Here is a 24,640-nt window from a genome sequence, read left to right on the forward strand (position 1 = left end):
TGCCATTGAAAATGAATAGAACCCAAACATGTGTTTTGCAACTGGAGCTTTATTTGTTATCACTGCAATTCTGCCCGAGATCCCAAAACATCAAATGTGAATGGAGCCTTAAAATTAGGCTGCATTCACGCCTGCGCTTTGGTGCGTTTTTCAAAACTGCACCAAAAAACACAGGATAAACAAATAGAAAACGCAGCAAAAATGCACCAGCATTGCGTTTTGGTGCATTTTTTGAGTCACGTGTCCTAGTTTCACAGGTGCATGCTGGGTAATAGTCACCAGAAACGCACTGGAAAGGCATCAAGCACCCAGCAAAAATGCATATGTGCATTTTTTTCAGTGGAGCAGTGTGAAAGGAGACTATAGGGGCAGGAAGTGAAGGGAAACACTCTATGTTTTGTTTTGTTTTTTTTGCCATATTCTGATTGGTTCATGACTTGAGCCAATAAAAGGTGGTGAAGTGGGACGGTCCCAGAGTTTGTTTGGGGAGAGTGGGTGATGTTGTATTCTGCAGGGTTCTTCCAGCAGTTCCCCTGCCCATATATTAGGGGCTCAGGGGGATGTGTTCGGCCACACTGCCACTTCCAGCATGTGTCACCTGAGGTGCCTGGGGAGCAAAGTGATGACACCAGTCCCAGTGACTTGCCTGCCAAGGCAGTGGGGCCGCCTAAAGAAGCCTTGGGTGAGCCATGCTTTATTTACTTACCCCATTACACTGACTGCTGTCCTATATACAGAGCCCACCTGATGGGTAGTGTGTGTTTTTTCTATGCATTTGTGTTTTTAGTTATTTTGGTCTTTATGTTTTTATTGAGCCCAATGGATGTTATTAAATTCAATATAGGTGTAGCAGGTTGATTTCTAAAGCTGGCTGAAGCATTGTAGCAATTGACCCAAGTATACACACATGTAGCTTAATTTGGGGAAAATTGATTGCTGATTGTGTCAGTTGGTGAACACGTGGTGCTTGTCTCATTGAATACATCCCTATCTGCCTAATGCCTGCTGCACGTTAGAAGATCCCTTTCACGCTGAGGCCGCATTAGCGCTAAAGCGCTGCTCATTTTACTGGTGCTTTTTGGCTGCTAGCGGAGTGCTTTCAACCGCAAAGAAGGGACTAAAAACTCCCGTGTTGCTGCGTGTCTGAAGCACTGCCCATTCATTCCAATTGGCAGGGCGTTTTGGGAGCGCTATATGCAGCTCTCCCAACCCACCCCAAAGATGCTGATTGCAGGACTTTTCAGAACGTCTCGCAGGTGCACTACCCCAGTGTGAAAAGTCGCACTTGAATGAATTGGAGGCGGTTTTCAGGCGTTTAGCAGAGGCTATTTCCAGCACTAAAGTGCCTGAAAACTGCCCCAGTGTGAAAGGGGTCTAAGAAAATGAGGAAATTTATTTTTATCAGGGGAACGATCGTATGATTGTGTGTGTGTGTGTGCGCACACAACTTTCGACAGCCAATTCCGAACAAAACTTTGTGAATGGACAAACTCCAAAAAAAATTCGTACGGGGACAGCACAAACATTTTTTTGTTTAATGTACTGGTTTCTGGTTTCGTAAAACAGATCTGGCTACAAATCGCTGCGCATGATCGGAAGCTGCTAGTGACCCGGAAGAAAATGAGCACTACAGAAAAAATCGTATGCATAATAGCCATTTTTATAAAGACGTTGTTGGTAAACAGTGGTGTTCAATTCCCCCCCCCCCCCCAATAATATACATACATACATACATACATTTTTCTTTATAGTAATTGTGTGTACTGTAATATGGCCATGGCTGGGGAATATGTGTCTGAAAACTGTGAGGGGAGGTTGGGAATGCAAGGGTGCTTACAGTGGGAACCTTTAATTCACATGGATTGAAGTTCAAAAAACAAACGTGTTGTTATGTAAGTGGCCAAGCGTCACTGGGCGTGCTGCTAAATGCTGGCTGTTCTATTCAGTTCAAACACAAATGGCTTGAGCTGCATCCTAATAGGACCCTTGCATCTGGAGAAATGGAACAGTCCCTCACACAGTATATCTGAGATGAATGTAAACCTGCTCAGGTGCATTTCCAAAACCAGTGAACAGTGTGTGTGTGCAGGCCATTAGGGTAGCGGTGGAACCTTTTTGCCACCAGGGACTGGTTTTGTGGCAGAGGAAGACCATTTTTCCACAGACTGGGGCGGCGGGTGGTTGGATCATGTGGGGCTAATTCACACGACCCCTTACCACGTGGTCAGCTGTCAGCCAATGGCAGCTGATCATGTGATGTCAACACAGCCAGTAATCGGCTATTTTTTCTCCTTGTGCTGTCAGCACAAGGAGAAAAAAAGCCGATCACTGGCGGCAGTGAGCGGGACATCAGTCCCGATCACTGCGATGTGCCTGGACAGTGCCCATCCGTGCCGCCCTATCTGTGCCCATCAGGGCTGCCTCATCAGCGCATATCAATGAAGCAGAAAAATTACCTGTTTGCAAAATTTTATAACAAACTATTTAAACATGATTTTTTTTTATTTATTTTTTTTGGCAAAAGATAAAAAAGAACAGCTGTGATTAACCACTTGCTTACTGGGCACTTAAACCCCCCCTCAGTCCCAGACCAATTTTCAGCTTTCAGCACTGATGCACTTTGAATGACAATTGCGCCGGCATACAACACTGTACCCAAATGAAATTTTTATCATTTTTTCCCCCACAAATAGAGCTTTCTTTTGGTGGTATTTAATTACAGCTGGGAGTTTTATTTTTTGCTAAACAAACAAAAAAAGATGCAAAAAAAAAAAATCATGTTTTATAGTTTGTTATAAAATTTTGCAAACGGGTAATTTTTCTCCTTCATTGAAGTGCGCTGATGAGGCGGCACTGATGGGCTGCATTGGTGGGCACTGATGGGCTGCATTGGTGGGCACTGATGGGCATAGATAAGGCAGCACTGATGGGCAAAGATGGGCACATAAGATGGCACGGATGGGTGGCACGGATGGGCACTGATAGGTACCACTGATAGATGGGACTGATTGGCTCTGATAGGTGGCACTGCTGGGCACTGATAGGCGGCACTGCTGGGCACTGGTAGATGACACTGATGGGCACGGATATGTGGCACTGGGGTGCAGCACCTTTGTTAACCACGTAATAACCGCCCTATAGCTGAATGACGGCTTCAGGGCGGTTTCTTAACTCTGGGAGGCCGTCATATGACGTCCTCCCAGAATTCCGCTCTCGCGCGCCCCCTGGGGCGCGCACTCGAGAGCATCCGTGACCGCCGGGTCCACAGGACCCGGCGCATCACGGATCACGGTAAACTGCCGCTCATAGTGGCCGTTTACCACGTGATCGCTCCGTCAAATGACGGAGTGATCACTTGTAAACAAACCGGCGTCATGTTATGACGCCGGTTCCTCCCTCCCCCTCTCTGTACCAATCGGTACAGCGGAGGGGGAAGAGATCGGTGTTAGCAGCGATGTGGGCTGCATCTGCAGTGCCCACATCGCTGCTCACTGAAAATTAACCCTGCAATAACCCTGCAACACCCGCCAATACTGTGCAACACTCTGCAACACCCGCCAATATCCTGCAATGCTCTGCAACGCAATACTCTGCAACGCCATACTCTGAGATACCCAGCCATACTCTGAGATACCCAGCCATAGACACCCCCCCCCTTCCCGCCGCCCTCCGGTGCTTCTACCGACTCGCCAATACGATCAAATCCAGAATCTTTTTTTTTTTTTTTTTTTTTTTTTCAGGCTTCCCAGCTTAGAGGTGAGATGTGGGTCTTATTGACCCCATATCTCACTGTAAAGAGGACTTGTCATGCCATATTCCTATTACAAGGGATGTTTACATTCCTTGCAATAGGAATAAAAGTGATCAAAAAAAATATTTTTGGGGAAAAAAATGTCAAACTAAAATAAAGTAAAATGAACAATAAAAATTTTTTTTTTTTAAAGCGCCCCTGTCCCCATGTGCTCGCATGCAGAAGCGAACGCATACGTAAGTCCCGCCCACATATGAAAACGGTGTTCAAACCACACATGTGAGGTATCGCTGCGAACGTTAGAGCGAGAGCAATAATTCTAGCCCTAGACCTCCTCTGTAACTCAAAACATATAACCAGTAAAAAAAAAATTTAATCGTCGCCTATGGGGATTTTTAAGTAGCGACGTTTGGCGCCATTCCACGAGCCTGTGCAATTTTGAAGAGTGACATGTTGGGTATCGATTTACTCGGTGTAACTTCATCTTTCACATTATGCAAAAATTGGGCTAACTTTACTGTGTTTTTTTTTTTTTTTTTTTTTTTTTTTTTAAGCACAAAACAGTTTTTTTTCCAAAAATTGCTGCGCAAATATCGTGCGAGATAAAAAGTTGCAACAACCACCATTGTATTCTCCAGGGTGTTTGCTAAAAAACATATATAATGTTTTGGGATTCGATGTAATTTTCTAGCAAATAAATGATGATTTTTACATGTAGGAGAGAAATGTCAGAATTGTCCTGGGTGCTCCAGAACGCCTGATGGCGCTCCCTGCATGTTGGGCCTCTGTATGTGGCCGCACTGTGTAAAAGTCTCACACATGTGGTATTGCCGTACTCGGGAGTAATAGCAGAATGTGTTTTGGGGTGTAATTTGTGGTATGCATATGCTGTGTGAGAAATAAACTGATAATATGACAATTTTGTGAAAAAAAAGTAAAAAAAATCTTGATTTTGCAAAGAATTGTGGGAAAAAATGACAACTTCAAAAAACTCATCATGCCTCTTACTAAATACCTTGGAATGTCTTCTTTCCAAAAAGGGGTCATTTGGGGGGTATTTGTACTTTTCTGGCATGTTAGGGTCTCAAGAATTGAAATAGGCCGTCAGTACTTCAGGTGTGATCAATTTTCAGATATTGGCACCATAGCTTGTGGACTCTATAACTTTCACAAAGACCAAATAATATCCACCAATTTGTACTTATTTTTACCAAAGATATGTAGTGGTATAAATTTTGGCCAAAATTTATGAAGAAAAAATTACTAATCTGCTAAATTTTATAACAGAAATGAAGAAAAATTCATTTTTTTACAGAATTTTCTGTATTTTTTTCTTTTATAGCACAAAAAATAAAAAACCCAGCGGTGATTAAATACCACCAAAAGAAAGCTCCATTTGTGTGAAAAAAAGGACAAAAATTTCATATAGGTCCAGTGTTGCATGACTGAGTAATTGTCATTCAAAATGTGAGAGCACCGAAAGCTGAAAATTGGTCTGGTTATTAAGGGTGTTTAAGTGCCCAGTGGTCAAGTGGTTAAGGCAGATTGTGGGCACTGCTGGGTGGCACTGTGGGCACTGCTGGGTGGCACTGCTGGGTGGCACTGACGGGGGGCAGGTGGGCACTAGCAGGGCTGGCCGTGATCGGGACTGATGTCCCGATCATGGCCACCGGTGATCGGCTTTTTTTTTTCTCCTCGCGCTGTCAGCGCGAGGAGGAATAATAGCCGATTACCGGTTCCGTTATATATTACGTGATCAGCTGTCATTGGCTGACAGCTGATCACGTGATAAGGGGTCGGGATCGACCCCTTGTACGGATCGGTGATCAGGCGAGTCTCGTAGACTCGCCGATCAGAGCGCGCCGCGCGCGCCCCTCAGGGGGCGCGCAGGCCGCTCATGCACGGGACGACGTCAATAGACGTAGTCCCGGAAAAGGAGATCCGCGCTGTAGCTGTCATTTGACTATAGCGCGGATCTCAAGTGGTTAAATACCACCAAAAGAAATCTCTATTTGTGGGGGGGAAAAAAATGATAAAAAATTTATTTGGGTACAGTGTTGTATGACCGCGCAATTGTCATTCAAAGTGCGTCAGCGTCGATAGCTGAAAATTGGTCTGGGCAGGAGGGGGTTTAAGTATTAATTACAATCAAAATCTACTAGAACAGTACTTCCATAATGTGTTACAGTACATAGAATATACTCCAGGCAGTTAGTACCTTCATTCTGAGGAGAGAAAGGCTTCTTCCTTCCAGAATAGTGCTAGTGATGCATTTTCTTCATGGCTTTGTCAGAATAAATCTGCTTCCACAGAAGTACAGGGAATACTATGAATAAGTATTGTATCTTATTCATGCATCATATTGTCATGACATTTTCAAACATAAACCTCATATTGCTATACAATTGCAATGAATCTTTATATCCCTCAGAATATATAAAGCTGGATGAGGGTACTAGTAGATGGGAGTATATTTTATCTGTGCATTGTAAAGCATCATGGGATGCCTTAAAGGGTAACTCCACTTTCATTGAAAAAAAATAGAAAAAAATGGCACATGCAATTGCAACATAAGCTGTGTTGTAAGCTTAATTAAAAAAATACCTTTACTCTTCAATCTGAAGATGACATTTTTCAGTAAAATTTGATCCAATATGGCAATAAGGCATTCTGTACACAGTGGATATAGATAACACACCCCCCACCCCCACCACCAGAAATGTGATTTGCTCCCAGAAGTACTGCACTAAAATAGTCAGATTTTAGGAATCCTCTGCAACAAAATTATTCATTTTTTATTTTATTTTTTACTACCGACATTGGTGCACATTATTGCAGTGTGCCAAAATCCAGGCAATGATGTCCATGGGGCCATTTGAGTCTCAGACCGCACTTATGGGGGCACAGTGGGGAGGCAGCACTGATTTCAGGAGTTGCTATACTGAATATTCTGTTTTCAGTGTATATACAGTATATCACAAGTGAGTACACCCCTCACGTTTTTGTATTTGATTATATATTTTCATGTGACAACACTGAAGAAATGACACTGCTACAATGTAAAGTAGTGAGCGTACAGCTTGTATAACAGTGTAAATCTGCTGTCCCCTCAAAATAACTCCACACAGCCATTAACCATTTCAGCCCTGGAAGAATTTGCCCCCTTAATGACCAGGTAATTTTTTTGCAATATGGCACTGCGTCATTTTAACTGCCGATTGTGCAGTCGTGCGACTCTGTACCCAAACACAAATGGAGCTTTCTTTTGGTGGTACATGATCACTGCAGTTTTTATTTTTTGCGCTTTTAACCACTTAAGCCCTGGACCATTTGGCTGACCAGAGCACTTTTTGCGATTCGGCACTGCATTGCTTTAACTGACAATCGTCCGACCTGGCTCCTAACAATTTGCTTTTTTTCCCCCCCCCCCCACAAATAGAGCTTTCTTTTGGTGGTATTTGATCACCTCCTGCAGTTTTTATTTTTTGCGCTATAAACAAGACAAAGTGTAAATTTTGCCTAGAGGCGATTCAGTTCGCATTGTGCGCTATACAAGTATTTCATTCATTCAATTTCGAAAAAAAACTTTTTGCGATAATAAATATCCCCAAAAAATTACATTTTTTTAAATTTATTTTTTCCCTCAGTTTAGGCCGATAAGTATTTGTCTACATATTTTTGGTAAAAAATCGCAATAAGTTTGGCTTGCACAAAAGTTAAAGGGCCTACAAAATAGGGGATGCTTTTATTTATAAAAGTACGACAATATGGCTGATAGAACGGATGTTTTTGGCAAGGTTTTGGTGGGACCATTCACATTTTATACAGCGCAATTAAAAATGCACGGATTACTGTGTAAATGTGACTGGCAGTGAAGGGGTTAACCACTAGGTGGTGCTGTAGGGGTTAAGAGTGTCCTAGGGAGTGAGCCTAACTGAGGGGGAGGGACTATGTGTGACACGACACTGATCACCGCTCCTGATTACAGGGAGCTGTGATCAGTATAATTTGGCAGGACGGGGAAATGCTTGTTTACATTAGCACTTCCCCGTTCTTCCTCACTGTGAGACAATCGCCAATATCCCCATGGACATTGAGTCCGTAGGACCTGCGATCACGCACAGAGCTCCTGGTAGGCGTGCTCGCAAGCTGCCTCTTAAAGGGCAACATACAGGTAGGTTTATCTGCCTGTACGTGCCCTTCTGCTGCAGTATATCTGTGTGAGAAGGTCGGGAAGCGGTTAAACAAAAAGCGGCAAATTAGAAAGAATTTATTTACTTTCTGCTATAAAAAACCTCCCAAACATGTACTGTGACGTACTGAATCCTTTGGAGACTGGGCCTCAGGGCAATATCCAACATAACGACCCCAAACACACCTCCAAGACTACCACTGCCTTGCTAAAGAAGCTGAGGGGATGGCCTGGCCAAGCAAGTCTCCAGACCTAAACCCCATTCAGCATTTGTGGGGGATCCTCAAACAGAAGGTGGAGGAGTACAAGGTCTCGGGCATCACGGAGCTGGTGGATGCTCGTCATGGAGGAGTGGAAGAGGACTCCAGTGGCAACCTGTGAAGCTCTTTTGAACGCCATGCCCAAACGGGTTAAGTCAATGCTGGAAAATGGTGGCACTTTGGGCCCAATGGGACATTTTCACTTAAGGGTGTACTCATTTCTGTTGCCATTAGTTTAGACCTTTAATGACTGTGTATTGAGTTATTAGAAACACAAGTCTTGTAACCGTAAAGGCTCCAAGACAAATAACCTAGCCTTTGCAGAGTAGAACAAAAATAGCTAGTGTAGCATCAGCCTTGAAAGCACGGCTCATGGGTGTAGCATAAGGGGTTGCAGGGTTCACAGTAGCAACCCTGCCCCTAGCTCCAGGGGGCCCCTGCAGCCTCCCTGTCATATTATCATATCCTCCACAAAATCCAGCTCTCATCTGCCCTAGGGCCCCACAGCCACGCTCCAGTACTGGGCTTCCACTTTGCCTTCCACAGTCCACACCCCTTTTGTTCCCATTGGCTTACCCCACTTCCCTGACAACTAGGGAAAAGACTCGCACCTCCTGGCAGGCGTGGGAGGAAGGTCACCTTCCCAACACTGACAGAGAAACCTTCAGGAATTGCTAAAACAAATCCCTTAACACCACCTCAGGGGGCCCCTGAAGGGCTGCAGGCTCCAGATTGTCACGTGGCCTCCATAAGGAGCCTCTGGAGTCTGGACAGGAGGTAGGGAGGGAGAGACTGTCATCTGTTTTGCTATTTTTGTGAAGAAAATATTTGCTATGTTTTTTCATTGGGATAATTTCGGCATAAAGAGGGGGAGCAATGCCAGGTTCAAGGGTTCAGAATTCTGATGTGGCTTTAGAGAGATTTAACATCACTCTTTGCCCTACTGAATTATTATTTATTTTTTTTACAGAAAGGAAATGCGGGGAAATTATTTGAATGGAGCCTGGATTGATGTACAAACCTAATTGAAGTCCTTATCCTTCCCTAATCTATGCAAAATTTGAAAGAAACTTTTTTGAGTTGGGGCTCTTTCACACAGGGTGGATCCGTGATGATCCGCCCTTTGGATATCAACTTACTCAGTGGTGATCGCTCTGTCGATCCCCGCTGAGCAGGAAGATGACAGGTCCATCTCTGCACACTGCGCAGATACAGACCTGTCAGTGCCGCTCTCCCCTATGGGGAGATCTGATGATGACGGACCACGGAGTCCGTTGTCATCTGATCCGATGACTGATGGAAAAGTAGGGTTTTCCTCGTCGCTTTTTCGGAACGGGTCGGATATCGGCGGACATGTCACCGCTGACATCCACCGCTACATAGAGGTCTATGGAGCATCTGTTCAGGTCCGCCTGAAAAACGGACAGGTGGACTGGAACGGATCGGCCGTGTGAAAGGGGCCTTACACTAAATTTGTACTTAATGTAACCTGTAGATTTTATTGGCAGTGTTTTTGTTTTGTTCAAAATTTATAAGCTGTTGCCTGGGTACTGTGCCACCAGTGTTGGTCATCTTACTTTAAAAAAGTAATTAGTTAAGTTACAAAATACTTCTCCCAAAAAGTAATTGAGTTACTACATTGGAAAAGTAATTGGTTACTCAGCAAAGTAACACTGACTTTTTTTTTTTTTTTTTTTATATTCTAAGGGGCAGGTCTAGTATTACTGTAAGCAAGGGGTGCGCTCCCCCCTGCATGTCTATTTCCCCTCTGTGTGTGTCTCTCCCCCCCCCCCCCCCCACAAACATATACGGTATTTGTTTCCCCTCTGTACATCTGTCGCCCCCCCCCCCCAAAACTCAGATCGGATCATTCCTCGGGTCAGAGTCACGGATCGGATCATTTTTCGGATAAGCAGATAATAATTGAATTTGCAAAAACCTGTGAAAATTCCACCACCATATAGTCCCCACTGTAATATCCACAATCTCCCTACTGTAATATTCACGTCATCTCCCTCACTGTAATATTGATGGAGTATGGCTGGGTATTAGAGTATGTCAGAGTATGGGCTGGGTAAGGCATGATGGCCATGTGACTGCAATTGTCAGAGCAGCGCTGTGGGCACTACAGATGCAGCCCACAGCACTGCTGCCATCCGATTTCTCCCCTCCACTGTACAGATCTGTACATGGAGGGGAAAGAGGAACCGGCGTCATTTGACGGAGCAATCACATTGTAAACGGCCGACTTGTTACCCTCTAAAGTAACGCCGTTTACTTTAATTCCGTTACATCACTGTGTGCCACATGAGTGGTTAAGTATCTGTTGTGTTTTTTTTGTGGGGGAGGCTGTTTGCAGGGTGGGCATACAACATTTTGCTATGGGGCCCTGTGACTTCTAGTTACACCCCTGATCTAAGCAAAAGATACATTTTATGCTTTCATTAGAGAATGGTAGCTATTTCTAAACCTTCATTGATCTCTCCTGGTGAGAGGGCATCTAAACTGCATATCCAGTAGGTCTCTCTGTCACACAGTTTTTTGAATCTTTCAGCTACAGAGAGATCTGTTCGATGACCCATACTTTTAGTCCCACAGTAGATTCGTGGTGGACACTGTGGGTCCATACCGCTTTCAATGGACAGTCTATGTTCACCGAATCTTTGCCTTTAGGGGGTTCGAATTGTTCAGCCCACATTGATTAAATCACAGGGACAAGTGAGGCCATAGACAACATAATCAGATGAACAGTTAAAGAACTTTTTCTTTTTTTTTTCTTTTGGTGCTGAATAGTTTTTGACCATGCTGTACAAATTTGCAGATCTTGCATAGTGCTTTCCAGCATTGATACATGCCCACTAGGGGTATTAAAATAGGTACAGATGGTGGAACTATGGTTGATTTGAGTTTACTTGGAGCGATTTTTGTTCTTCAGATTTGGGGCCCTACGGTATGTAACACTCGATCCTGCTGTAAAATATCCCAATGGTTTGACAATCTCTTCTCTTCTTCTTTTTTTTTTTTTTTTTTTTTATTTTCTTTTTTTGTCCTTTAGAATGGAAAGTGGTTATAAACCTGGTAGAATAGTCTTTTGGAGGTTTTCTATGAAGGTAAAATTCATATGCTTCTTCCACCAGGCTTTCGGGGTACTGCTTATCAAGAAATGTTCTTTTCAAGTTGACACTAAGTTCAACATAAGCGGTGTCTCTAGTATAATTCTGTCTAAGATGACAGAAGGGGCCTTTCGGGATATTTTGGATCCAATTCGGATAATGGCAACTCTTGACATGTAGATAAGAGTTGCTGGCCATGGGTTTTACATAATTCTTGGCATGGATGGACTGGCCATCATGTCCTAATTCTAGGTCCAGAAAGGCCAATGAAGTCAGATTGGTTACAAATATGAATGACAACCCATATGTGTTGTTGCAATATTGAACAAATGAGATCGGGGGCACCATCCCAGATGATGATGAGGTAATCTATGTACCTCCCAAAGAAAACAATATTAGCTGAAAAGGGATTGTTTTTGTGGATGTGATGCTTTTCCCAAAAACCCATGGCCAGGTTAGCATATGAGGGAGCGACATTTGTTCCCATGGCAGTGCCTTGTAAGTAATATTCTCCATTACAGGTAAAATAGTTATGTGTTAGGCAAAATTTAGAGGCATCCACAATAAGTTGCCTGCCGAGGGTTAATGAGTGGATCCATGGCCAGAAATTGTTCCAAGGCCCTTAAGCCAAAACTGTGGGGGATGACGGTATAGTGAGAACCAACATCAAGTGAGAGCCAAACATACGTCAGCTCCCATTTGTAAGGGGACCGAAGTTCCAATATGTGTGTTCCATCACTGATATAGGACTGTAGTTGGAGTACTATCGGCTGCAAAAATTGATCTATAGCCAGACTAAAACCTGAGGTGACACTATCCATTGATTCTAAAATAGGTCTTACCTGGAGGATGTTTTAAGTTTTTTTTTTTTTTTTTTTTTTTTTTTTTTTTATTTATGTTTGGTAGAAATGAGGTGTAGAATGCCTTTTTGTAAGAAGGAACTGTTTTTTTGTGATTATTCCTTCCTGAAAGGCATTTGCGATCAGTGTGTCGGCTTCTTTGGCAAGATCAGCCGTGGGATCTTCTTCTTTTAGCTTAATGTATGTTGCTTTGTCTAAAAGCAGTCTGATCGCTGCTTCTACATAGTCAGTCATGTATGTTGAGGCCGTTTGTTTTTTTGTTTTTCATGCTTTTTGGGGGGGGGGGGGGTACACTTTAATACACTTTAATGCATTTTACTGCACAAAAATGCAATATAATGCCCACTTTTTGGTAAAAAGATGTTGCGCCGATTAAATACCAAAATTGCCCATGGAATGATGACAAAATACAGTACAATAAATTATCCATAGGCGATACTTTAAAAGCCTTTACAGGTTATCACTTGGTTACATAGGGGGTCTGCTAGAATTATTGCTCTCACTCTGATGTTCAGTGATACCTCGCATGTGTGGTGCGATCACTCTTGACGTATGCATGCAGGACCAGTGCGTTCGCTAGCATCGGGGGATGGGGGCGCTTAAAAAATATATATATTTCTCCAGTCATCTTCCAGGACGGCACACCTGAGAGATGACTGGTCCACCTGACAGGAAACACAATCAATAACAAGTTTAAAAGTTCCCACCCTTCCCTCAGACCCTCAGTTCTTGATTGTGTTTCCCACAGATGGCAGCGAAACCAAAGTTTCTCCTTTTTTATTTTTTACTGAGAGGTCTGGGACCTCGCTTTTTCCTAGAGAGGATTATCTTTTTGTTGGGACTCAGCAGACAGGGTCTGCCTTTTCTCCCTTGCAACCCCCAGAGACACCTGGGGGAGATAGTCCTCACTTAAGGTCTCTTTTTAAGAGCCTTGTTTTCAGCTACGTGGGACAGGGGAGTTGTCCTAAATGTGCTGCTCCCCATTTATGTTGTGCCTACCTTGAGCTCTGTTCGTTGGTGGTAAGCTGCATTTTTCCAGTGCTGAACGCGGTGGCGTGCGTTCCAGCACTACGGCGCAGGTCCGGAAGTCCGGACACATCACTTCCAGCCATCGAGTTTCCGGATGGAGGCTGGGAGGTCTGGACGCACTGGCGTGCGTTCCAACAGCACGGCGCAGGTCCGGAAGAGGCCGTACGTCACTTCCGGCTGACGGACCTCCTAAAGATGGTGCCGATCGGCGGGAATATTTAAACAGCAGAGGCTGCAGTGAAGCACCCTGACTACTGTTTGTGAAACCGCCGTTTACCTTGCAGCACCTTCAAAAAGGCAAACGGGGGAACGCTCAGGACTGCACCTTAACCTAGCGATTCTGCAGGGCAGCTAAATTCGCCATGGAACTGGAAGGTCCGTCTGAGCAGACAGCCGTTAAGGTCGCCACAGGGGGTGAGTGATCCAGCTGTGTTTTGAGGGGCGGGGTAATCTGAGGTAGACTCCCCTTGGCCTTTTTAGACTTGAGTAGCTAATTGTCAAATTTCTTATTTCCAGGGACTGAAGGCTCTGCCCAGGGGTCAGCCTGTAGGCCTAAAGGAAAGGCTACTTCAAAGTCCAAATGCTGTGGTTATTGTAATTCTAAGTTAGCACAGGACCACAGCAAACCTTTCTGCGATAGATGTATCTTTAAACTCGCAGGGCTTTACAGTCTGAAATGTTAGCCACCCTTCAATCCTTCCAAACTACTCTAGTGAAGAGTCAGGATGAGAGTCCCTCTGAGAGAGAGATTCCTCACTCACAAGAAAATTTTTCCACATCCTATACGGAGAGTTCCCAGGGCCAGGCCTACCTATTGTCTGAGGTGGAGGAAGGTCAGGTCCCAGAATTCGCTTCTGGGGAGGATTCGGACCAGGATAGCCAGGGGGAGGCAAAACCTGGGGGTTTTTTGTTCTCAAGTGAGGACATGGAGGGTCTTTTAAAGGCCATTTACACCTCGGAGGATATCCAGGTCCCTTCTGCCCAAATTTCAGCACAGGACAGGGTGTATAGGGGCCTAGGAAGGTTGCAGGCCAGAACCTTTCCCATCCACCAGTCTCTGAAGGAGATAGTCCTCAGAGAGTGGAAGGAACCTGAACGTAAGCTTCTCAGGTTGAAAGCTTGGAAAAGGTGTCCCTTTTTAAGAGTGAGGAGGAGGAAAGATTTTTTAAAACCCCTCGTTTGGATGCAGCCCTGGCGCAGGTGTCTAAGAGGTCTGATTTATCCTTTGAAGATTCTGGAAATATCCAAGATCAGATGGATAGAAAATCTGAGACCTTACTAAAAAGGGAATGGGAGGCGAATGCGGCAGCAATGGCGCCGGCCCTAGCTTCCGCCTGTGTAGCCAGAAATACAGACACTTGGCTTGGCAAATTAATGGATCACGTCTCCCGGGGTGAGGAGACTAAGGAAATTTTAGACTCACTGGAGGTAATCAGTCGAGCGGTAGCGTATGTGGCAGATGCAGCGGTGGAGACTTAGGACCACAGCTAAGGCAGCAGCACTCTTAAACTCCGCCAGGAAGGCCCTATGGGTAAAGACCTGGGATGGAGATTTCACTTCCAAATCCCGCTTATGTGGCATTCCCTTTGAAGGTTCCCTGTTGTTTGGGTCAGGCCTGGATCAGGTTTTGTCCCGATCTACTGAAAAGGGAAAGAAGTTCCCGGTAAAACCCAAGAGGGAAAGGGGTAAGAAATTTTTTCAAGGCCCCCACTCAAAGACTCATCATAAAGGGAAAGTTGAACAAAGAAAGCGGTGGAATCTTGGAAAAGGAAAGGATAAGAGTACAATTCTTTTTTCCAGTTCCGGAGCCTCTCAGAAAGAGGGCAAATGACGCCACCATAAGAGTGGGCGCAAGACTCAGCAATTTCCTTCCCCATTGGGAAAGGATTACGCAGAGTCCATATATTTTAAATCTCTTAGAAGTAGGGTACAGACTGGAATTCCAAAGTCTTCCCCCACAGAAATTTCTAATTACCTTTCCTCCCAGGGACCCAGCCAGGGCAGTGGGGTTACTGGAAAATTTTAAAGGAGCTGGCAGAGCAAGGAGTCATTGCTCCAGTACCAGCCAGTCAGTTAGCCCAGGGTTTTTACTCACACGTATTTGTGGTTCCAAAACCCTCAGGCAGATTTCGTTTAATAATAAATCTGAGAGCACTAAACCGTTACTTACTTACTTCAGAAGAGGTTCAGGATGGAAAGTATTTACTCAGTAAGAAAACATCTTCAGGCAGGAGTTTTTATGGTCACTCTGGACCTGAAGGACCCGTATCTACACGTACCCATTGCTCCCGAGCATCAGAAATGCCTGCGTTTCGCAGTCCACATACAGCAGAGAGTAGAACACTGGCAGTTCAGAGCTCTTCCCTTTTGGGCTGGCGGCAAGCCCAAGGGTATTCACAAAAGTGATGGCTGAGGTCGTAGCATATCTACACCTGCAGGGCATAAGGTTAATACCCTATCTAGACGACTTGCTGATCTACAGTGTGGATCAGAGGCAAGCAGTGATAGACAGAGACATTGTGTTAGAGGCTCTGGAAACCTTGGGCTGGATGGTCAGCCGGGAAAAGTCCTCACTGACACCTTCTCAGTCCAAACTATACCTAGGCTACCTGTTAGATTCACAGGCACAGAAGGTATTCTTACCAGCGGAAAAGGTAGTGAAGGTCCAGAATGCGGTTGTCACCCTTCTCGAAAGAGGAGAAGCCTCTCTGAGATATATAATGAGACTGCTGGGCCTCATAACGGCCTGCATACCAGCAGTAACCTGGGCACAACTTCATTCTCGACGACTTCAGTCTTTCCTACTTGCCTCATGGGGAGGGAAAAGGGAAACATTAGAGAGGATAGTGTCCATCACAGAGGAAGTCTCTCTCTCTCTGCAGTGGTGGCTCGACCCACACAATTTGGTGAAAGGTCGCTCCTGGTCGCAGGTAAACCCATTGGTCTTGACCACGGACGCCAGCGCTTGGGGCTGGGGGGCTCATCTGGTAGACCAGTATACCCAAGGGTCTTGGAACTGCAGCCAAGCCAGGGAATCCTCCAATTTCAGGGAGCTCCTGGCAGTAGGCAAAGCCCTAGAGTATTTCCAACAGCAGCTGCAGGACAGAGAGGTTCAGGTTCTCTCGGACAACCGAGTCACGGTTGCATACTTAAATCACCAAGGAGGGACAAGGTCTGGCAAACTGAGGGAGTTGGCACAGCAAATCCTTGGGGAAGCGGAAAGGAGGGTCCTTTCACTGTCAGTGGTTCATATAAAAGGCTCACTCAATCTACAGGCAGATTTCCTAAGCAGACAGCCCATTCTTCAGGGGGAATGGAGATTGAGCAAGGAAATCTTCTTCCTGGTTTGCAGACATTTCGGCAAGCCAGAAATAGATTTATTCGCTTCCCGGAGAAATGCGAAGATCCGCAGATTTTTCTCCCTTTACAAGGATCAAGAAGCAGAAGGGATAGACGCTCTTGTTCAGGTGTGGGATTTCAGGCTGGCTTACACCTTTCCCCCGTTGTTACTCCTTCCCAGAGTCCTACAGAAGTTAACTTACTCAGGGACAGATCTGATACTGATAGCACCCTGGTGGCCCAAGAGGGTTTGGTTTCCCACCGTTCAGAGTCTCTCGGTAGCTCCCCCGCTGCATCTACGGGTGCAACGAGACCTGCTTTCTCAGGGTCCAGTCTTCCACCCCGACCCGGGACATCTCTCTCTGACAGCATGGCTATTGAGAGGGAAATACTCCGAGACAGGGGCTGTTCGGAGAGAGTGATAGACACTCTCCTCCTTCAGTAGGAAAGGTGTCACCAGGAAGATTTATGCAAAGGTCTGGAAAGTTTTCTCCTATTGGCTGCAGTCTAAGGAGGGGATTCTCCAAATGATGCCTACCATCCTAGACTTTCTTCAAGAGGGGGTGGACCAGGGTTTGGCAGTCAGCACCCTCAAAGTCCAAGTGGCAGCCCTGTCCGTATTTTTTGACAGGAAGCTGGGACAAGAACCACTAATAAAAAGATTTTTGTTGGCCAGGGAAAGGGTAGTTCCAGTCAGGTCGGTCAGTTGCCCTCCATGGGCCCTATCCCTGGTATTGGATGCCCTAACAAAGGGGCCCTTTGAGCCGGTGGCTCAAATCTGTTAGACTGTTATTTAAGTTGGCCTTCCTTCTGGCTATCACTACGGCCAGAAGGGTAGGTGATATACAGGCCCTTTCGATTAAAGAGCCGTTTTTGCGTATCCTAGAGGATAGGGTAATCCTCACTCAGGATCCTTTTTTTTATTTGCCAAAGGTGGCTTCACTATTTCACAGGACGCAGGAGATTATTCTTCCGTCCTTTTGCCAGAATCCCAAGAATAAGGAAGAAGAAAGATTCAATTTCTTAGATGTCAGGCGCTGTCTCCTAGTCTATTTGGAAAGAGTGAAGGACTTTAGGAGATCCAGTCACTTATTGATCACCTTCTCAGGAAAGAGAGAGGGTCTACAAGCTTCTAAGACAACGATAGCTAGATGGGTCAGACAAACATATCTATTGCTTATAAACAGGCAGGTAAACCAGTGCCAACCCGCCTTAAGGCGCATTCAACCAGATCCCTGGCGACCTCCTGGGCAGAAAGGGCAGGCGCCTCAATCGACCAGATCTGCAGAGCAGCAACATGGACGAGCCACAAGACATTTATGAGGCACTACAGAGTGGAGCTGTTGTCCCCTCAGGATTTGGCATTTGGCAGGAAGGTCCTACAAGCGGTTGTCCCGCCCTAAAGGTAGGCCTGAACTTCTTGCTTATCGTCTCAGGTGTGCCGTCCTGGAAGATGACTGGAGAAAATGACCAGTTACACTTACCGGTAACGACTTTTCTAGGAAATCTTCCAGGGTGGCAGGCCTACTTCCCTACCCTTGTTTTATTGGTGTGGTATATTTATTCCTCACAGAATGTGCCCTCTGACACCGGTGTGGGTTTTTCTTTAGCATAACTGAGGGAAGGGTGGGAACTTTTAAACTTGTTATTGATTGTGTTTCCTGTCAGTTGGACCAGTCATCTCTCAGGTGTGCCGTCCTGGAAGATTTCCTATAAAAGCCGTTACCGGTAAGTGTAACTGGTCATTTTTTTTAATTAACTGTCTCCAATTTTTTTTTTCTCCTTTTGATCTTCCAAAACAGCCTCGGAGACCTAGAGCTCCTCCCTCCAGGACAGGAAACGCGTTCACCCAAACTGTTTCAAGGTGGTCCTCCAGGCCTCCCCTTCAGGGTTTTTTTTTTTTTTTTGCTGCCTGATGGTAAGGGAGCATGTTAGGAACCTTGAGAGCGCCATGTCTCAGGGCTGTCCTGAGTGAGCCCCTGACGTTGCCTTCTCTGCCTGCAAGTGCCCCTTGGTCCAGCTAGGGAGGAGTAGAGCTGCTGGTTCCATCGCTGCTGTGAATTCAGAGTTGGACTGGACCCCTGGAGGATGTGGCGGGGCCCCACTGCCATCACACCGCACATAATGTCTCTTAACCCGGCTACTGTTACCTGGTAGTGCCTCCTTCAGCCCTCCTGTCAGTGGCCCTCGGTCTGACGGGCAGGCGGCGTCCATCTGTGTGTTCTTGGCATGCTGGAAGTGGCGCCTGTTCATCTGGTACTTCTGGTTATGGACAGGGACTATGTGCGTGCACTGGAGGCGGGGCTTCTGCGCTCCAACTAGAGGAAGCGACGTGGGTTCTGGCGGAGCCGCATCATCAGGGGGTGCCGAGACAAGGTTCCAGTCTCCTGGGCGTGGCATGTGACTGTTCAGGCATCCAGAACCAGTGAAGACCCTGCAGAGGCTGTGACATACACTGAGGAGCCTTGGAAGGCACTGCAGCATCTCCTCTGCTTCTTCTGGCACTGACGCCTCCCAGGTAAGCATGGTGAGGGGTAGCCATGACTTACTCTGGGGGTGGAGGGGGGTGGGTTCCTTGTGACATAGTCCCTCCCTGGGTGGGGAACCACAAGTGAAGGGCTGGGCACGTTCTCCACTTGACTCCAAGCACAGTGGTGGTGAAGTTCAGGGGCAGGAACTTGTGGGCGTTTGTCTTCCTTTTTGGCTTTTAGGTTAACGCCCAGGACAAGGCTCAGATGCAGCTTCTTAGGAGAAGATATGCAGGTCAAAGTTGGGCACCAAATGGGAGAAATCACTTTGCTCTAATGCCACATACACACGATCGGAATTCTCGTCGGAAAAAGCCCTGATGGTTTTCCTGATGGAACTCCGCTCAAGCTGTCTTGCCTACACATGGTCACACCAAATTCTGATGGTTTATAACGTGGGGACGTACAACAGGTACGACGGGACTAGAAAAGAAGTTCAATAGCCAGTAGCCAATAGCTTCTGTCTCGTAGTTTGAATCTGAGCATGCGTGATTTTTGGCATGTCAGAATTGCATACACGCGATCGGAATTTCCGATAAAGCGTTTTTCCGTTGGGAACATTCAGAACATACTGTCCATTTTTTGCTGGCGGGAATTCGGACAGCTAAATTCCGATGGAGCATACACACTGTCGCGTTTTCTGATGAAAAGCTCTCGTTGGTCTTTTTCTGGCCGGAATTCTGATCATGTGTACGCGGCATAAATGTGTTTGTAGTCTGGTCAATGTTGATTCAATGAGTGCAGGTCATAAAAACCTTGCGCCTGTTAAGGATGAGATTGCATCCATGTGCCAATCCTTTAAAGGGATGATGGATGGGATGCAGGGTCCCTCTACGTCCCTATCAGGGCAGGGAGTATGCCTTCCCTGTCAGAACCGAGTCCGAAACAGGAGGGATTGGGAACCCAGGTCACTCTCCTCCTCTCAGGCAGACTCTGCGTCTGACTTGGAGGGAGAGGATGATTCCTCCAGGGGGTCCAGGTACATGGTGTCACTGGACTCAAGGCAATCTGACACCTTGGAAATCCAGGAGGAGGCGGTACAACTCTCAAAGCATGACCTAATGTACCAAGGCTCTAGTGTGCAGAAGTTTTCCCGTGAGTAAGTCTCTTGTGGAGTCGATCTTGCTGGAGTGGGAGCATCCGCAAAAGACTGTTCTTCTCGGATAGCCTCAAGTGTAGGTTCCCTTTCAAGAAGGGGGGCTTTTTAACTCCCTGGTGTCACTTAGAGACCCCTTGGACAATTTGCCAAGTTGCCTTGGTCAATTGCTAGGTCAACCGACTTCACCTAATTCTGTAATTGCTGCACATCTCTCTTCTGCCACTAGGTGGCCGGGTACCTCGTGGCATTAGATGAGACAAGGGCATTGCAAGGACAGATTAGGAGTATATGGTGTATCTCAGTCAATGGGGATGGATTTTCTTGGGTCCTTTGGCCTGCTGGGAGAGCCTATTTGGTTGAGTCAGGGGATCAGGTTCTGTGCCACCTGGATGGCTGTCTGGGTGGAGGTGTGTTGTATTGCTCGGGCTGCTAGGTCTCAGACTCTGGCCTATCTCGGGGGCATCTGGCTGCAAGGCTGTCTGAGGGGCCTATCCAGAAGCAAGAGCACATAGGGCTGGGACTGCGGCTTGCAGTCCAACCAGAAGTGACTGTTCTGCTGGCTGGAGAACCTGTTGTGGTCAGAGGTAAAGGGGAAGCTGTCGCCACTAAGGAACCATTCACCTTATTACCAGGGACCACTGTGAGTAGCTAAAAAAAGTACCAGAGCAGTGTTCTCCGCAACCAGGAATGGTGGAGAATTGGGAAACTTCAGCAGATGCCAAGCCAGGGACCCAGTCAGTGGAAGTGATGCTTGCAGAGGTGTGTGTGTGTGTGTGTGTGTGTGTGTGTGTGTGTGTGTAGCCAGGGACCGAGCAGGCCAGCGGGGTGATGCTTAAGGAGTATCTGAGTGCCAAGCTAGGGACGCAGGGGTGACACCTGAGGAAGATACTGAGTGAGCAGATTGGAAGAGCTCAGGGCATCCAGTGGCAGTGGATCAGCAAGTCTAGTGAGATACTGGGAGCTCAGCTGAGTGAAGATCTACAAGCAGAGATTGAAGTGAGTCGTTACCATTTGTGTTAGAAACTGTTACAAGACTGTTGCCATAGGAGACAGGTGTGCCTACTCAAACAGATGTCTTGCTGGATGCCTTTCCCTGCATGGCTGTCTACCTGCAAAAGTCTTGGAGTCTGGCAATTAACATTGCATCTACTAAAGGGTGTCCTGGCCCTAACCCTCTCTCCCACAGTTCTATATAAGAGGCAATGCATCTCTTTGCATTCAAGAAGTGTCTGGTGCCCATTATTCTACCTAGCATTGCACCCACCATGCCTCGTAACCCACTCTGCATAGGATGTCAACTGTTCCTGACTCTGGAGGTCAACATTAAGCCTGGAAAGGCCATGGACTTGGCTACATTTAAGGCAGTTGGCTTCTTGGCAGAATCGGTGAAGCTGGCAGCCAGGTCAGCAGCACTGGTAAATGCTGCAAGAAGGACCATGTGGTTGAAGGCTTGGATGGGTGATTGTTTGTCTAAGCTTAATCTTTGGATTACCTTTTTCAGGTGATCACCTTTTTTCTGTCCTGGTCTCCAGAAGGCACTGGCACAAACCCAGCATTCCCAGAAAAGGTGGAGGGTAAACGTGTGTGTGTGTGTGTGTGTGTGTGTGTGTCTGCGCGCCACAGACAGGCCCAACAGGAAAGAGATGGACTCCCTAAAAAGCACTCGACAGGGCACAAGGGGCAAGGAAGAGGCGGAATCTTATTCAATCCTCCTCAGACCACCACAATGCCCCAATGACTCCTGTGTCCCAGTGGGAGGGAGACTGAGGGGTTTCCTTCCACTATGGACTGCAACAACTTCAAGCCTGTTCATATTAGAGATAATAAAGAACCGCTACAATTTGGCATTCAGATCAATTTCCCCTTCCAGTTTTTTGGTCACCCCGTTACCCAGCGATGGGGAAAAAGCAGGGGCTCTGAGTCTGCTATTAGGGGAAACAAGTGGATCAGCAAGTCCTCATGCAGGTGCCCCAGAAGGAACGCTGCCAGGGAATATATTCCCATATGTTCGTGGTCCAGAAGCCATCAGGCAAGTTCAGTTTAATTCTCAATATCTGTTCGCTAAACAGGTTTTTGAAGTAGAAACACTTCAGGATGGAGTAAATTTTCACAATTACAAATCTCCTCCTGTTTCCAGATTGCTATGTGGCGACGATCGATCTCAGGAATGCATACGTGCATATCTCAATACATCAAGATTTTCATACATTTTTCAGGCAGGCAGTTGAGTGCTTTTTCAGTTCTGGGCATTTCTAGCATCCTCTCCAAGGATTTTTATGAAAGCCCTGGCAGAAGCTTTAGCCCGCTACGAATCAGGGCCATTACAGTAATCCCCTACTTGGACGATCTGCGGTTCATCACCCAATCCTCTTGGCAACTGGAGGAGGACTTGCAAGAAGCACAGAAAATACCATGCAGTACCCACTTGAGGCTGACCTCTATTGTAATGTTCTAGATCCCATTGAAGGTAACTGCAACAAAGAAACCTTGATGTTTTGGTCACCTGCCCAAAGAACAGTAAGACATTTTTTTATGGTTGATCGAAGCTGCCTAGTTACAGATCTAGAGTACGATCCCTTAATTATACTGCAGTTTTTTTTTAGCTCCACCTCTAAAAATGAAAATGAGACAATAAACCCAAAACGACTAGAGTGCAAATGGAACTCCTCTGTGGAATAGATAAATAGGAAAAAGCCGCAAACACTCAAGTGGTCAGTCACCAAAAGAAAAATGGTAATAAATAGTGATGCGCTGTAATCCAAACTCCACTACAAATTAAAGTGCCATATGCAAATATCTTTAGACAGAAAGCCGTGCAGTAACCTGCAGGGGGGAAAACACAACCGCCTCACCCTGCCAATATAAAACTACAAATGCCCAATGTAACAACCAATTCTGCAAAACCACAAAATGTTGAATAAATATAGATGAAATAAAAAAAAAATGTAAATAAATAAAAAAAAAATTAAATGCTAATCCGTAAAAAATTATAACACTTATTTTTGATTATTTATTCAACACCAGTATGCATTGTAATGATGGGTGTTTTTTTAGATATGTCTATTCTCTGTTGTATTGAGTAGCACAATCGGCACTTTGCACTTTATTTCATGTTACGGATAAGCATTTAATTTATTCTATCTATATTTATTTAACATTTTGTGTGTTTTGCAGAATTGGTTTTTACATTAGGCATTTGTAGTTTTATATTGGCAGGGTGAGGCAGTTGTATTTTCCCCCTGCAGGTTACTACACGGCTTTCTGTCTAAAGATATTTGCAGTGAAAACGAGACAATGAAACCAAAATGTGAAGGTGTTGGACATTACTGTAATCCCCCCTACTTGGATGATCTGCTGTTCGTTGCCCAATCCTTTCGGCAACTGGTGGAGGACTTGCAGGAAGCACAGGCTTTTTGCAGTCCCTTGTTTGATCAACCTGGACAAGTCCCAGCTAGTATCTACACAGGAGATGCAGTATTTGGGTTACAGACTCTCCTCAATAGTCAAAGATCTTTCTCTCTTCTGAGAAGATGGGGCAGGCAGTGGCACAGCTTCAGAGAGGTCATGAGCGTGATGAGTTTGATGTCCTGTTTTCCAGCAGTCCCCTTGGCAAGTCTTTACCAGCGTCTGCTGCAAGATCTCTTGCTACGTTGCTGGTCTGGTGACCAGCAGCGCTTAGACCAGCCTATGTCCCCACCAACCAGAGTCAAGAGGGTGCTGTGGTGGTGGCTAGCCCATCATCATAATCTAGACAGTGGACTTGTGTGGTCCAGACCGTCAGCCCTTGTGATGATAGACGCCAGCTCTTTTGTCTGGGGAGCCTACTTGGAGGAAGCTTTAGCTCAGGGAACTTGGTCTTCAGTGGAACCAGATGGCTCTTGACTCTGAGGAGCTCCTGGCGATTGAAAAGGCTGTAGAGACCTTCCAGTCATGGATAAAGGGGCAGCACCTGCAGGTGCAGATGGATAATGCGGCAGAAGTTGCATATATAAGCAAGCACGGGGGGGGGGACCAGGAGCCCTACCCTACAATTAATAGCAGGCAAGATTTTCAGTTGGGATGAACTAAACCTGGCTTTGTTGTCTGCCATCTATTTAAAAGGAACTCAGAATTCGCTAGTGGATTTTCTCAGCTGCCAACGAGTAAGACTGGACAAGTGGTCTCTCAACGCAGAAGTGTTCGAGGAGGCCGTGTGGTCTTGAACAACTGGCGGTGGACCTCTTTGCCTTAGAGCAACAAGGTCACCCACTTCTCCCTCCATCCACTGGATCAAGCCAGGGGGATAGAGGCCATTGCCAGTACATGGAAGTTCAGCCTTTGCTATGCTTTTTCCCAGTAAGACTAATGGCTGCAGTTCTCCAGAAGTTTTTGACCGAAATGACGAACCTCATTCTGATGGCTTAGTTTTGGCCAAAGTGAGCCTGGTTTGCCAACCTAAGGATGTTCGCCATGTATCCTCCACTGCCTCT

General features: G+C 46.0%; 1 protein-coding gene across 1 annotated transcript in view; it reads left to right on the plus strand.

Annotated features, from left to right (window-relative positions):
• The first annotated feature begins 498 nt into the window (after positions 1–498).
• Positions 499–24,640, plus strand: part of LOC143974084 (RNA exonuclease 1 homolog) — a 145,223-nt gene continuing 121,081 nt past the window's right edge. The window contains exon 1 of the mRNA XM_077475143.1: positions 499–682. Coding sequence (XP_077331269.1) covers positions 499–682 — 184 coding nt within the window. The remainder of the gene's footprint in view (positions 683–24,640) is intronic.

This window comes from Lithobates pipiens, unplaced genomic scaffold, assembly GCF_037356315.1.
Source record: "Lithobates pipiens isolate NorthernLeopardFrog02 unplaced genomic scaffold, aLitPip1_a1.2 Scaffold_13, whole genome shotgun sequence".
Lineage (NCBI taxonomy): Eukaryota > Metazoa > Chordata > Amphibia > Anura > Ranidae > Lithobates > Lithobates pipiens.